The sequence below is a fragment of the Heliangelus exortis genome, chromosome 4 (genome assembly GCF_036169615.1).
Source record: "Heliangelus exortis chromosome 4, bHelExo1.hap1, whole genome shotgun sequence".
In the NCBI taxonomy this organism is placed as follows: domain Eukaryota; kingdom Metazoa; phylum Chordata; class Aves; order Apodiformes; family Trochilidae; genus Heliangelus; species Heliangelus exortis.
The window spans coordinates 41,120,071-41,135,066 of NC_092425.1; the positions used below are offsets into that span (position 1 = coordinate 41,120,071).

The 14,996-nt window shown below is 40.6% G+C and overlaps 1 protein-coding gene across 2 annotated transcripts in view; it reads left to right on the forward strand.

Annotated features, from left to right (window-relative positions):
* MAN2B2 (mannosidase alpha class 2B member 2) overlaps positions 1-12,220 on the forward strand; it is a 31,656-nt gene extending 19,436 nt beyond the window's left edge. Inside the window, exons 8-19 of one of the 2 annotated variants that reach the window (XM_071743988.1) lie at positions 1,232-1,422; positions 2,219-2,405; positions 3,296-3,429; positions 5,670-5,926; positions 7,302-7,493; positions 8,317-8,569; positions 8,669-8,779; positions 8,888-9,080; positions 9,619-9,771; positions 10,136-10,248; positions 11,149-11,266; positions 12,081-12,220. In XM_071743988.1, the coding sequence (XP_071600089.1) occupies positions 1,232-1,422; positions 2,219-2,405; positions 3,296-3,429; positions 5,670-5,926; positions 7,302-7,493; positions 8,317-8,569; positions 8,669-8,779; positions 8,888-9,080; positions 9,619-9,771; positions 10,136-10,248; positions 11,149-11,266; positions 12,081-12,175 (1,997 nt within the window). In that variant the 3' untranslated portion in view covers positions 12,176-12,220. The remainder of the gene's footprint in view (positions 1-1,231; positions 1,423-2,218; positions 2,406-3,295; positions 3,430-5,669; positions 5,927-7,301; positions 7,494-8,316; positions 8,570-8,668; positions 8,780-8,887; positions 9,081-9,618; positions 9,772-10,135; positions 10,249-11,148; positions 11,267-12,080) is intronic. The other variant, XM_071743989.1, reaches the window with a different exon arrangement.
* Positions 12,221-14,996: the final 2,776 nt, after the last annotated feature.

Consider the following 14,996-nt stretch of genomic DNA (forward strand, 5'->3'; position numbering starts at 1 on the left):
ACCTCCCCCTGAGCATCAGGTCACATCTAACCACTTGCTGATAAATCCACTGCCATTTTTAACTGCTAATAACCTTTTACACCTGGGCTCTTACCTGTCTCTTTTTGGCATAATTTACAGACAGTAGTTGGTTGCCATTGACTTGCAGAATAGCAGCACCTTCAGTGTTCCAGGTGGGTGCCCACACACAGATCCAATTTCTTCCCCCAGTGCCTGGCAATTGCAGGATGGATTGGAGAGCACTTTCTCCCACATCCTATTTTGCTTTTTGATGATTAATCCCTTCTCTCAGTCTTTTATTCCATTTTATTGTGAGTCACTTATTGGGCTCAGTGGCACTTCTGACAAACACCCTGGAAACTCACATTTTAAGCTCCAGGTAACTGTGCTGGGCCCCATCTGGGTCTCTGCTGCTGGTAACCTGGAAAACTGAAATGGAAGGCATTCTCTTTGAGCTTCCAGCATTTTTCAGGCCAAAAAGAATTTTTCCTGGAGTTTTTATGTAAAAGATCCCATTTTCTAAAGGTTTGATCCCAGGCTGTGGTAGCAGCTTGTTACAGGTACATATATGAAGCACTTCTCTCTGGAAAAACAGTTTATTAGTGGTATCTTTTAAAAAAATCCTTCAAAAAAAGAATTTAAAAAAGCCACTAAGTAGAGATTTGGAGGTTTTAAAAATAATAATAATGATTCTGTGGAACATATTAACCCAAGTGTTGATGTACTTTACAGTGACCACCTGGGGGCATCTCTTGATGCAGGTGGAAGTGCTGGGGTAGTTTTGGAGTCTTGTTCCCTCTGTTTCTGCTCCATTTTGAGGAAATGAAATTTGAGATAAATCCCTTGTGACTGAAAAGAGGTAATCCAGAGGACATGTGTCAAGCAGCCACCAAGGATTATAAGTCACTTCCTTTATTAGTGAATAATAAAATAAACTTCAATGAAATTTCTGGTTTGTGTGGATGCATAAAAAATAAATTTCTGCAGACAGAGGTCCACTTAATAGATAAGAGGTTTTTATCACCACTCATGTTACTACACCTGTAGTAAGATTACACTTTTCCAAAGTGCACTTCTATGGGAATGATTTTTTTTGTAGGGTTTATGCCTATTCCACTTGATAGCTGATGGGTAAACCCAGGCAGGTGTCTTATCAAGCAGTCTAATAAATAACAAGTGAGAGCTGAAATGATATTTTTGGCATTTATTGGATCTCTTCAACCCTTACCAGAGCCATTCCAAGCATGGACTGGGTTTTATACCTCTCGGAGCACATTGAAAGGATTTGCAAGGAGGGCAAGTTCACTGCTTTATGCTGGGGAGTCCTTTTTCACACAATATGTCCTGAAACACCCAGCAAGTTCTGTCTGCAAGTGGAAAGCCCTAAAGCAACTGCAGAGCCTCAGATGGGCAGTTTCAGAGGTAAGATTGATTTGTTTTTTTAATTGGAATGAAAATGTCTACTGCCCAAAGGCAAAGCTTTGCTGAGATAGTTTCAGCTGGAGTGTCTCGAGGCTGCTTGGGGATTTTTAGGAAGAAATTTCCCTTTTAGTGAGTTAGAAGTGAAAATAAAGCAATTTTTCAAAGTTCTTCAGCTCCTTAGTCATGCATTCAACACAGGGTTAGTGGCAAAGGTTTTACTTCAGCCACTGAAAGGGTTTCTGGTTCAAACTTTGGGCTTGAGATTTTTTTTTTCTTAATGTTATTGTTTTAAAAATGGTTTATAAAATAAACAAAGCCTGACCTGAAGGCAGGTTGCTTGAAGTCTCTAAAACTTGTGCAGGAAGAGGAAGGGCAGATTTATGGATTTAGAATTCAACAGCTCAGTGATCAGCCTCATGCCATTAACCATTTAAAGCCCTCAGTGCTTTTGCTGGTAATAAAATATTTTGCCAGCTAAATTATTGTCTAGAACTTAGTAGGAAATCAAAAACCTGTATTTTTCTGTATTCTTGGTTGTAATAGTTTTTTTTAAAATGTAAATTTAGTCATTTCTATGTATAATGAGAAGAATATTTACAGAGTGAAGTCTGTGTGCATCTTTTTCCCTGACAAAAAAACCCTACCTAAAGCAATTTGGAGCAGGCAAAATGTGAATCTTTGAATACAGCTGTAACATTTTATTCTTTCAAGCTGTCTGTCTGAGGGTGAGTGGAGCATGTTAATAGCAATGCAAACCTGGAGCCATCCTCTGGCACTCTGACTTTTCAAACCTAAGGTCCAGCACCATGATGGGATAACAGGCACGGAGTCTCCCAAGGTGAAGGAGATGTACATGGAACACCTGATGTATGGGATGCTCAACGTGAAGAAGCTGATGGCTTCCATAGTTTTGGACATGAATCATCCAAAAAAAAAGAGAGATGTCTATTCTTCTGTTTATAATCCAGACTCAGGACTCCCAGGTACTTTTTAACCCAGCTTTTTCAGGCTAACTTATAAAGTTTCCATGCTTTCCTCCCAAGCAATCAATAAACCCTGTACCATGTTTTTGTGGGACACAGCTGGAAAATCCTGGTTGCCTTAGGAGAGCTTCTGGTCCTCAGGAGCCAAACTCAGATGGATTTATGAGCTCTCAGATCTCCAGCATCTTGAAACCAAGACCTTTAAGCAGGTGGCAGGCAGAGCCCCATTGGGCTTGGCTCCCAGTTCAGACCTCAACTGGATAAAAAGGGAAGGAAGGGATGCTGGTCAGGGCAATTTCTGAATTATCCTTTATTGTGCAACATGAGATGATGTGGTGAGAAGCACATTTCAGTGTCCTTGCTGTAGTGTGCTGCCAGGCAGAGAAAAAAATCCAGAAAAGGAATTCCAGAAAGGAATTTTGAAGAAGTCTCTTCTAAAGACTGGACTTGCCCTTTTGTCTTTGCTTTGGAAACATTTAAACTGTCAAATAAAAATGGTGCTGTGGGCTGTGCTTCAGACCAGTTTTTTTTTTTACAGGGGTGTTTTTAGATGAGGCTTCTCATTAGATCATCTGTGTGACAATGATAAAGTTAATTGGGCCTGATAATCAGTTGTGTTAAGCTGCTTATTTCCCATAAGTGCATTTCCATTCCACTCAGGTGGCATTTTGTGACTAGAGAGCCTCTTCACTGGGTAAAAGAGGGGAAGAATAAATCAGAAGAAGCTTTATGAAGCACAAGAAACATTTCCCTTTTTTCAGCCATGAAGTTTTACTGTTGGGATTTAGGTTAAAAGCTGTAAGCTGCTTGTGCCTATCAGATACTTGTGAATGTTATATTTTAAGAATACCTACTTTGAGTGACTGATAGCTTTGGTTTTGTGCATCCAGGTGCTGCTGATGTTGCCCAGTATGTTGTTGTCTACAACCCATTGGCATGGAACATCACCACCTTTGTCACTATTTCTGTCAGCCACCCAGCACTGGGTGTGTATGATGAGCTGGGTCAGTCTGTACCAGCACAGGTATTTCAGCTTTGTCTTTTTCTTGCTTTTCTTTCACTCCTCAGTTTTCCCTGACTTGCTCCTGCCTCCCCTCAAAATGTGGAAATATCTGGTATTACAGTATTTGTTCAAACTGGACTGTTATTTTTTTTCACTTGCCTGTTCTCTCAACTAGGATTGTGTTGTCTGCATGTCCAAAGGGTTTCTTGGAGTGTTTCTTGGAGTGTTTTTGCTTTGTCCTTTGCATGCCTGCTGTGTGTAACCTGGCACTTCTCACCTTGCTTTTCCTTCTCTATAAAAACAACTTTCCAGTAAAGCCTTTTTGGTTGCAGACCTTTCCCATAATTGGGATGCCCTGAAGTCAAGCTATCATTCTTTATTTAAAAAAAAAAAAAAAAAAAAAGACAAATTTCTCTGTTCCAGAGTTGGTTTTGAGTTTTTCTTTTGCTAGAAGTGCACATGGGGAATCACTTGAGGCTCAGTGAAATCTCTTTACCAGGAATGAGGAGGTGGCTTAGGGTTTTCTTCTTCCAGTTTGCTCTGCTCAAAAGTCCACTCACATCACCCACTCCTTCCTTTTGAGAGAAAGAAATCTTCATCTCTGAGCCCTGCTCACAGGATCATGGAATGGCTGGGGTTGGAAGGGACCTTAAGGATGCTGAAGGTGTCAGGATGTGGCTGAGAGTGCTCTGACTTCTTCTGTACCATGAGTGGGAGGAGAGAGCAGGGGAGTAAGCCCAGTTGAGACCAGTAAGGTTGGGAGATCTGCAGTGGGGGTAACTGGTTAGCCACAACTAACTCACTTCCCCATGCTGTCTTTATTTCTCTAATTTTTCTTCTCTTTATTTCTCATGTTTTCCTCCCCCAAAACCAAAAGTGCTAAATTGCAGGACATGGATGGTGTCAGGGTTTAACACTGGCCTGGCAATTAAACCGAGTACCAGATGCTCTCTATTAATCTCTCTCTCCTCCCTGATAAGAAAGGAGAGAGAATAAGGGAGAGAGACTGATGGGTTGGAAACTAAACTACACAACTTTAATGAAACAGGAATGATAAATAGGAAGAATTACTAAATCTATACAAATATACAAGAAAATGGATACCACATTCCTCCCCCCTTCCCCCAGTAGCTCTCACGTCACCACCGAGGCTGCAGGGCAGCTCTGGGAAAGTCCAGGCTGGAATCCTGGAGTTGGCAGCAGTTGGGAACTGGAGGCAGGAACACACAGATCCAGGCTGGAATGGATCAGAACCACAGGCAGGTGAACAGACGGGATCCTTCCAGGATGCCTGGTGAAGGAAGGGAAGCAGGAAAGGCAGGAAGGGCAGGAAGCAGGAAGCTGGAAGCAGGAAATCGATGGCTTGGCCCTCGTGATCCCTCAAATTTATCCTGAGGATGAGGTGTATGGGATGGAATCCTCTGTTTGGTCAATTCTGGCACCTATCTTGTCCCTTCCTCCCCAAAGGAGGCTGCAGGTGGGACCTCTTTATGTTTTCCTCAGAGCTGAGCAGTGGCCTTGGCTCTGCACACCAGTCTCTAGCAGTAACTCTAAACATCAAGTGTTATCAGTCCTAGAAACACACACTGGCTGAGAAACTTGCTGGGAATTTCAGCAAGTGCAGCTACTTACAAGAGACTGAGCTAAAAGCAAAAGTACAAGACAGAAAATCACCTTTATCCTGGCCCAAACCAGGACAGATGGGCAGGATACTTGTACTGGAAAGATGATTAAAAAATGTTGTTTGAGGCATTTTGATATAAATTAACCCTGGTGTTCTGTTCATGGCACATGCTCCTGCCTCCCTCTCTGGGTGCTTTGCTTAAGGTCTGGGCACCTCTGGGTGCTTCCCAGTTTTCTCATTCTTCAACCAGTCCCCTCCTTCATGCTTCAGTCTCTCCTGGCATTTGGATTGGTTTAATTTCTGGTTCTTTCTGCTCATTTAGCCATGTTGGGCTGTGCTCTTGATTTTAAGATCTAAGATTCCATGGCCACATAAGAGTAAGAGATAACTTGGTGGTTTTCTTGGTGCCCCCCTGGCCCTCACAGGGCATCAAAGCTTAATCCAGGTTCCCCAAACTCCCAATTCAATGCAGCACAGATCTACATAATGATTGAGAATTAGGATGATGGTGTGTTTAGGAATTTATTTTATTAAATAGGACTTAATTTTTGTACTTTGGGGCTTACAACACGTGAAGATAGTTGCCTTGCTAAGTAATTTTTCCTAATGGATCATTGCCATGTGTGTCAACATCCAGGTTCAAAGCTCACCAGAGTCCCATTTCACCTATGATCTCTATATTCTGGTAGAAATAAGTGGTCTGAGCTACAGAAAATACCAAGTGAAAGCCTTGGATGGTGAGAAGTCTGCATTTATTGGAAGATCAGTCAAGTACAAGAGGAAAAACCTGACTGGTGCACATCAGCAAAGTCAGAAGTTGCTTCCTGTGGGTAACAGCTGCTACCAGGTCTTGTTTGACCCAAACACAAACCTCATGCACAGCATTACAGAGAGGTGAGGCTTCTTTTTAATAATATTTCACATTCTCTCAACCCCTTGGTAAAAATAAATCCAAGGACTATATCCTATGTCTTAATTCTGAGACTTAACTGAGAAAATACCCTTTATGTTGTTGGGTTTTTATCTCTAGTTCACATGTCCTCCATCTTAAAAGGACCATCAAGGATAGGGGGATTCCATGCTCTTTCTGTAATGTTCTTTCCCTGTTTAACCATGCAAGATAATTTAGTATTTATAGACTCATAGGATGGTTAGAAGGGACCTTGCATAGAATAAGAAATACAGTGAAGAAAAATCTGAATTCAAATCCCATTTTTCTCCATCCTTTCTTTCATCCATCTCCATTTAGCAAGAATTCAGCATGTAGGAGAAATGAGATGCTCACTTTCTTCACAAGCCTTGAGTCAAGCCCAGTGTTTGAGTTTAGAGAAGTTTTCTTTGGGGTAATGGGAAAGAGCAGGGGGGAATGGGATGGAACTGGAAGCAGCAGCTCAGAATGGGAAGAAGGATGAAAAAAGTTGGAATTTTCAGCTGTGTAGCCTTATTAAGTTGAGCTACAACACTTAAAACTGGACTGGAAATACCCTGTAACAGGAGTAGTAGGTTAGACTTGGCTGTGTTTTGCTCTCCAGTTACTACAGGTCTCTGGATTATCTCCAGCTGAGGAGTTGGGCAGTTTTTGTGGCAGACAAAGTGATTTTTCCAGTTTTGCCAGCAAGGCTGGAGAAGAGGAGCAGCACAGGTAGCTTAGGGCAATAGCACCTTAAATTACTTTCCATGTGACTTCCCAAAGACTGATCCAGGGTTATGAGGAGCTTCAGGGGAGAAAAGAGACAAAGTAGGTGCTGAGCAGCTGTGTGCTTGGCTTTCCTCTTGTCATTGTGTTCAGCACCAGTGGTAAAGGTGGAAACCTGGAGCAGAGAGGCAGTGGAATGACCCTGGTTATTCCTTGGGATGGCTCAAAGGACCTCAGGTTGTGCAGTGGGTGGCTTGTGATGCTGGAGCAGCTCTCTCTTCAGCACCCTGGGTTGATGTTTCTGTCTTCGAGTGTTTCTGTTTTACAAAAATAATAAATTTACACCAAAACTCCAATTATTTACACACCACCAGATGTCTTGACAGGAGGCACTTGTAATTCTCTGCTGTCCTCAGTTCCTAAGTCTTATAAAATCACTTATTCACTTTGAGGAAACAGATTTTTTTTTTTTTTGTTGTTGTTCTTCCTATCTTTCTCCCCCTCATTCCTGCTGCAGTTCAGCTTTACATCTGTTATCCACAAACCATCTTTGTAAGAAATACAGTTTTGTAAGTAATAACTCTAAAAGAGTTTTGTCAATAATACCATTTTTCCTCTTCTGTGGATTCCCAGGGGGAGCAACCAGAGTGTCCAGCTGACCCAGGAGTTCTTTGAGTACCACGTGAATGGAAATGTGAGCAAAGGACCTATCTCAGATAACTACTTGTTTGCCCCAAATGCTTCAGCTGTTCCAGTAGCAAAAGCAGTGGGCTTGGAAGTGGTTTTTGGGAATCTGATGACAGAGATCCGACAGTATTTCTACAGGTACAGCACCATCCCAGCCCCACTCCTGTGGAATGGTGAATTCTCTGCAGATACATGTGGGTTAAGTTCTTTTAGTTCATCCTAAACAGTGAGCTCTGGGTAGGATTTAGACAAAATAATTATTATCATCCCTAAATGTAGTACTGAGGAAGATGAAAATTGCAGTTAATGTCTTTTTTCGTGGGTGGAATTTGGATGTAGTGGTTTGTTTTTTGAAACTGTGACTCTGTTCCTAATAAGTGAGTTAGAGAAAGGAGAAATTAATCCTCCCCTCCCTGCTGACTGAGCTACTTTTCTGGGTTAAATTGTATTAATCTACAACTCCTTCACCCTCTTGAATCTGGGTATTTGATTGAAGGCTTTTTCTTTTTCATTGTGGACAGGATTGTTGAGAAGGACCTCTGGAAACAGTGGAATTCTTACATCATAATCAATGTTGTCCAGATTGAATAAAACACATGTGTTCTGTAGAATGTAAATGTGTTATGTCAGCCATAATTATTTTAAATCTTTTTGTGAATTTTGAAAAAAGCAAAGTCTCTAATCAAATGAAGAGTTCTCTTTAGCATGGCAAGTTTAAAGAAGATTGTAGGTTATCTTTTACTCTAGGTGAATATCTGTACATTTAAAAATTCAGCAGGAAAATAATTTTAAAATACGAAATAAAATATTTAGATTTTTTTTTTTTTTTAATTTTAAATATTTTAACTCTTTTAAAGCAAGGAAGTTGTCTATGTGCAGGATGACACCATGAAGTCTTGACATCACCAATCAAGTTGCTCCCCTTCCTAAACTCTGCACCTCTTTGCCCTCCTTTTCCCAGCAACATCAGTGCTCAGGATTACAGCTATGCAATCTACACCAGGCTGTATGAAGTCCCAGCTGGCTATGATGGGAAGCTGCTTTGCCAGAGGATAGAGCAGGAATACAGGGTTGGGCCTCTGGAATTCAATCGTGAAGCAGTGCTGAGGACCAGCACAGGGCTGAGCACCAGGCAGCTGCTCTACACTGATAACAATGGATACCAGATGCAGAAAAGAGCATTCAAGACATATTTGAATAACACAGTGGCTCGGGTAGGCATAAAGGTGTCAGGTAATGCCAGTGGCTTCATTTTTTCCAGGGGTGGTCCCTAAGTTGCTGTTAACACCCCGTGGTTTACTCTGTGTTTGCAGAATTATTACCCCATGGTCCAGGCTGCCTACATTGAGGATGAAAGCACCAGGCTGGTGCTGCTTGCAGAGAGAGCTCATGGTGTCTCAAGTCAGGGCAATGGACAAGTGGAGGTAAGAGAAAAAAACTATTTCTTTTCTCAGAAAAGCAGGGTTTTGGAGCTGCTGGCTGTGTCAGTCAGGGGTGGTGGCTGATCTGTGCTATTTACCTTCCCAATCAAGGTGATGCTCCACAGGAGACTCTGGAACAACCTGCAGTGGGACCTGGATTCCAACCTCACTTTGAATGACTCCTCAGTGGTTCACCCTGTGATTTGGCTCATTTTGGGACCCAAGGCTGCCACCAATGTTTTGTCCAAGATGAGTGGACAGGCACTAGAACACAGACCTGTGGTCATGTTTGCAGCATTAGCAGGTAACTCCTTGGGTGCTGTCTTTTTTTTTTTTTTGCTGGCTTTTTTTATTTTGCTCTGATTTATGCTCTGAGGTTTATAAATGCTGTCTTCAAGCCTCCTGGGTGGGAAAGTTAGGATACAGTGAGTTAGGAGGCAGGTTTAGAGCCTGCTAATGACTTTGCATTCATTCCAAACGTGGAAGTTGTCCAAGTGTATCAAATGTTTCTCTTGTTATGTAATTATCTCTACTTTAAGAAGAAAATAAATTTTAAAACATCTAATGAGAACAAAATGTCCACACAGGGAATGGGTGCAAAGCAACTACCACACCATACATCAGCTTCCTGGGTTCTGACTCCTTAATGACCATTTTTGAGTCATTCTTTTAAAGATATTTGACTTATTAACTGAAACTGGTAGTGGAATAGCAGCTTCAAGCTGCAGTGAAATTTGCTTTCTGGAATGCTGATTTATTGCACTTCTCCAGCAGTTCAAATCCTGCCAGGCTGGTGTGTGTGATGGATGTTTGATGTTTCCTTTCTTTCCCTTGGCATGGAGGAGATAAAGCAAAGCCACCCAGGCAACTTCAGCAGAATCCAGTCCATGGTTCACCTGTGACTTTCCCACCCAATCTTCATCTCCAGACTCTGAGCATTCCAGGATGGAATTACAGCTCTAATCATGAAGAGCAGGTCCACAGCATCCTCATGGGTAGGTGCTTCCAAAAAGGTGGCTGGATGTTAACACTTTAAGCAGATGGATTGCTTTTCTTTCTGTCTTCTGTTGCTCCTGCTGTTATTTATTCAAAGTTATTTTTTTATTTATTTATTCAAATCCTCTATCAAGAAAATTAATTGTGCTCTGTGATTGCTCTACTCAAACACTGAAATATTTCTGCTGCATGTTTGTCATCCCTGTTAGTGTCATTCCCAGTGGGAGCTGCTGAGTATTTCCTGCTCTTAGTCCTTGCTAATTTTAAAAAATGGGAATTAAGATGAGCTTATGAGAGTGTAAAGCTGAAAAAAATTTGTTTTATTTAAAAAAAAAAATGTTCACACTTTGTTTTCTCTCCAAGGTAAAGAGAAGCAAGGTGCTGCAGACTTCAGTCGTGTCCTGTTAAGAATTAGGCACTTGTATGAAGCTGGAGAGGATCCTGTGCTGTCTCAACCTGTGGTGGTAAATCTGAAGGTAAATTTAATCCTCTGAGTCAGAAAACCACCTGATGTGGGTTTGATGCAGAGAGAACTGCTTCTGGAGTGAAACATCCTCTCTGCTTGAGGCTTCACAAAAGAGGAGTACAAAAATGTACCAGCATCACTTCAGCCTCAGAGGGAAGAGAAGCTTGTCTTGCTTTTCCTGGGCTTTGCAGCACAGAAACCTTTGCTCCAGATGAAGTTGCCACAGGCAGAGCACAAAGATCTCTGTAGATATCTGCAGGACTGGTTCTGTTCAGCTCCTGGTTGTGTAACCCTTCTGCAGCACCTTAACCAGTGCAGAAAAATGAGGATCACTGTTCCTTCTCTTTAGTTACTGCAAGTTGTACCTATAGTGAAGAAAATATGGGCAGGATTAAAAGAAACAAACTTTTTTTTTTTCCCCTCTGTCATTTCTTTCTTGAAGTTGTAGAGTCACAGAATGGGTTGGGTTGGAAGGGACCTCAAAGCTCATCCAGTCCCAACCCCCTGCATGGGCAGGGACACCTCCCACCAGCCCAGGTTGCTCCAAGCCCCATCCAACCTGGACTTGGACACTGCCAGGGATGGAGCAGCCACAGCTTCCTTGGGCAACCTGGGCCAGGGGCTCAGCACCCTCAAATTAAAGAATTTCTCCCTAATGCTTAAGTTGTTTAAAGTTTGGTCACTTCCATCACATAGTTTGCATTTTCAGTTTCTTCTCAGTTTGATCTTTCCTATGAAGTGTGATGTTTTATAACAGGTGGCAAGGGTTGGTTATAGTGAAATGTTGCAATGTTTATTGTGTTGACAGAAACATGGGGAGCCAGGTGTTCTTTTTAAAAAGCACATTGTGAGTTGCAGCAGTTTTCAGTACCCTCTGGTTTGATTCCTTGTCTTCTCCTTACTCTCCCAGTCCTTGCTGAAGGGATTAGGATCAGTGGTGCTGGTGCAGGAACGCTCACTCACAGGCACTTGGGATGTAAACACTTTGAAGAGGTGGAAATGGAAGACTGCACAATATCCCAGCAAAGGTAGGTGGAAAAAGGTGCTTGCTGTCTGTGCTGTTGAAGCTTGAGGAGTGGTCTAATTAAAAATATAAAACACATTTGCAAGGTTAAAAATGTGTTGTTCCTCTGGATGACATTTAGCAAAGATTCCCTGCAAGTATTTCTCTGATTTCTATTGTCTAAAAGTGTTAAACAGCTGGAAATCTTTCTGGAGTTACCTTTTCCAAAGAGAAATGGCTGCTTTATGAAGTCATACTTGCAACACAGGTGGATTTTGGTAGATGCTGATGAGTTGTGTTAAGCTTTAAGCCTATGCTGCAGAAAAAAAAATAAAATAAAAATCTGCAGTTGAAAATCCCCACTGTAAGCAGCTTAAAGGGCTGTGAGGATGTGGTTCAGGTTAGGGCTGGCACTCAAGTCAAATGCTGAGGGTGACCTCATTTCATTCCTCATTCCAATCAGTCCCTTGGACACTGTCCTGGCTGTCACACCTCTAGATGTGCCTTGCAAAAACCTGGCAGAGGTTTTGGGCTGGGCTGGGTGGGAGTTAGAGCTCTGCTGGACCTGCCCTAGGACTTGGTGTTTGCTCGTGGTGAAGAAAAGATGCACGGCTGGGCATTCATGCATTTTCTGTGTGAGTCAAGATGTGAAAACCTGGTGGATTGTTGTATATTTTGGTGTGATGAATGGGTACATCTTAGGCTCCATCCTGGCTGCAGCTTTGAGGAGGAGAATCTGCTCAAACAGCAGCTTCCAAGGAGTTAAATCTGTTGAGGTAGAAGAATATGTGCAGTTGAGTAAAGCTTGAATAAATTACCATTGATTTTGTCTTTTACAGGATTCTCCAACAATACAGAGGCCTCAGAAAATTATGTAGTGACTGTTCACCCAAAGGAAATAAGAACTTTCTTTGTATACTTCCAAGGTCATTAAAGATGGAAATTGTATTTCAGGGATGAGATTGTAATGACTTCCAGTTTTTATTGCAAGATGTGAGTGATGATGTCAAAAAACATTCTGCTGCTGTTAATGAAAGGAATGATCATTTTGGAATAAACTCTTTGATTTAACTGCTTGCCTGAGTGATGGGCATTTTGTCTGTTAATTATTTACAACTTCTTCTGAAATACGTTGAATTAAAAAAAAAATACAGAAATTACCTTGGTGTTGCATCACAAGCATACTGAACATTTTTGTCCTCACAGCTCAAAATGATGAAGAAAAATCAAAGCTGAAAATGTAAGTAAAAACCTGGCTTCCAAGGTCTGGAACAGAGGTAAAGAATATTGGCAGCAAAGCAGTCATCCAGGGACTGCTGCCTACTAAAAGCAGATAATAATAATAATAATAATAATAATAATAATAATAATAATAATAATAATAATAATAATAATAATAATAATATAGTAAAAATAACAATAACAATAATAATAATATTAAAATAGTAAAAATAACAATAACAATAATAATATAATAGTAAAAATAACAATAACAATAATAATAATATAATAGTAAAAATAACAATAACAATAATAATAATAATAATAATAATAATAATAATAATAATAATAATAATAATAATAATAATATGTGAATGTTTTTACATACCAAGGTTATTTCATCTCCTCTTAAAAGTTTTTTTCAGAGCTTAGCTGGAGGTTAGATCATCTTGGCAGCAAAGCAGAGAGAAACAACTTGTTGTAATTTCCAGCATCTGGCAGATAAAGACTACACCAAATTTTTCTTGATCTGTCCTTAATCTATGGCTGACAATATAAAGCAGAGAATTTTCAGCCTGCTGGTTGTCCTGCTTGGTCTGCATCAGGTACATCATCTCTGGTTCTTTTCCACTTGGGACAAAAAACCTTGATGAGGATTTTTCCAAGGCAGGCTGACTTCTACTTTTTTTGTGGTTATTTTGATAGCTTTAAAATAAAAATAGCTCTGTGATTAACTTCAGGATATATTCTAGTGTCAAGCATGGTCTCAGTTGAACTGCTCAGTGTATATTGATGCCCTTCTGCCTAATGACAGAAACTGAAAAGAAACCTCAGCCCTGGCTTTTTACCAGTGTTGGTGGTTATTCACTATTGAATAAGTCAAGTTTCCATTCTGGTTAAATTTGAGGTTCAAAGTCCTGTGTTAAGAACAGACTAAAACAGCTACATTTAAGAGCAAGACTTTACTCTAAAGCCTCATCTGTTCTGCTGTGTTTTCATTTCTTACCAATTTTCTTGGCTTAGTCCTACAAAAGAAGCTCCCTCTCCTTTTTTCTTTTTCCCTTTTTTCTTTTCCTTTTTTCTTTATTTTCTTTTTTCTTTGTCTTCTTTTCCTCTTCTTTTAAGCCGTGCCATAGGACAACTTTTTACTTCCCTCACCTCTATTCAGCTGACATCTGAGTAGGTTTTGCGTGCTAAGGTAGAGCAAATGGCAGCCTGGCTGAGGAATCACAGGGTTTAGAAACCATGCCTACATAGACAACATGTGGTTACCTTAGGGTGTGACCTCTCTTTTTGTCATTAAAATTAAAAAAAAAAAAGAAAAATAGTACCCTTGGAAGCCTTAGTATCCTTAAAGCTGAAGTATAAAAGCCCTGTAAAGAATGGCATCCAGGAAATGATTCAATCAAGGGCTGAAAAGTAGACAGAAGTATTTACTCTGCAAATATTAATTTATTGGCTGTAATATATTCATTGTTTTTACAGTGTAATGTGCCTGTGCCTTCTGCACTGAGGAATGTGTTTGAGCAGAGTCAATATCCAGTGATGAAAAAGTCTTTCCCAGGGCAGAGCTCTGTGTTCCCACCCCAGCAAGTCCCAGTGAGCTCAGCTTCATCTTCTCCTCTTTACCTGCATCTGAACTTATTCATTGCATTTGTGAAACACCTGTGGAGGACATTTTAAGTAGTAAATGATACTAAAATCCTCAAAAATTCTGTATGTGGTTAATAACAGTATCCCTGAGCATCACATCATTGCACAAACTTTCTGTGTTTTGGGTGCCAGTGGATTAATCACATCATTTAATCACTGGGTATAAATGCATTGCCCATGCATTGAAGTAATAAAATGACCTTTAAAAACTGCTACTCAGACTTAAAACTTTTCCAGAAGTGCAAAGGAAAACCTTGCTCTTTAGTAAACAGAATGATTTGCTTCTCTGAGGTCAGCAAATCAATCCGGGACACTGGGAAATTTGAGGGCTTTAATTTTAGCTCAGTGTGGAATATAAAATGTTTTTTTGGTTTTTTTTTTTTTATGGTGCAGATGTTATCCTCTGGCTAAGAGAAAGATTAAGTGCTTTTCCTGCTGCTGTCAAGATGCAACTTAAGAAAACCAGTGAATTCATCACTTCAGCTTGTGGTTTCCTCCTCCTCTGCTTCTTCCATAACAGGTTTGTGGGATTGTGAAAAAAAACCCTTCTCATGGAACTTCCTGCCCCTTTTGCAATAAGTTTTAAGGGGTGATAAGCTCTAATAGGAGTTGAACATTTCAGGTGTCCCATTGCACCTCTTCAGCTGGCTGTGACACAAAGGACATGGTAGAGTAAAGCTGATAAATGTATTTATTCAGACTTGTCCTAAACAGACACTCCTGCACAGCACAGAGGATAAAATCCATTCTCTTAAGAGAAAATCACCACAAGGTCACACAAATCTCATGTAAGCCTGAACATCTGGGCAAATGCCATAAAATTTCTGTGTGTCTGAAAGGCTTTGGAAAATTACATGTGTGACAGTCCTCCTTTGCATCAC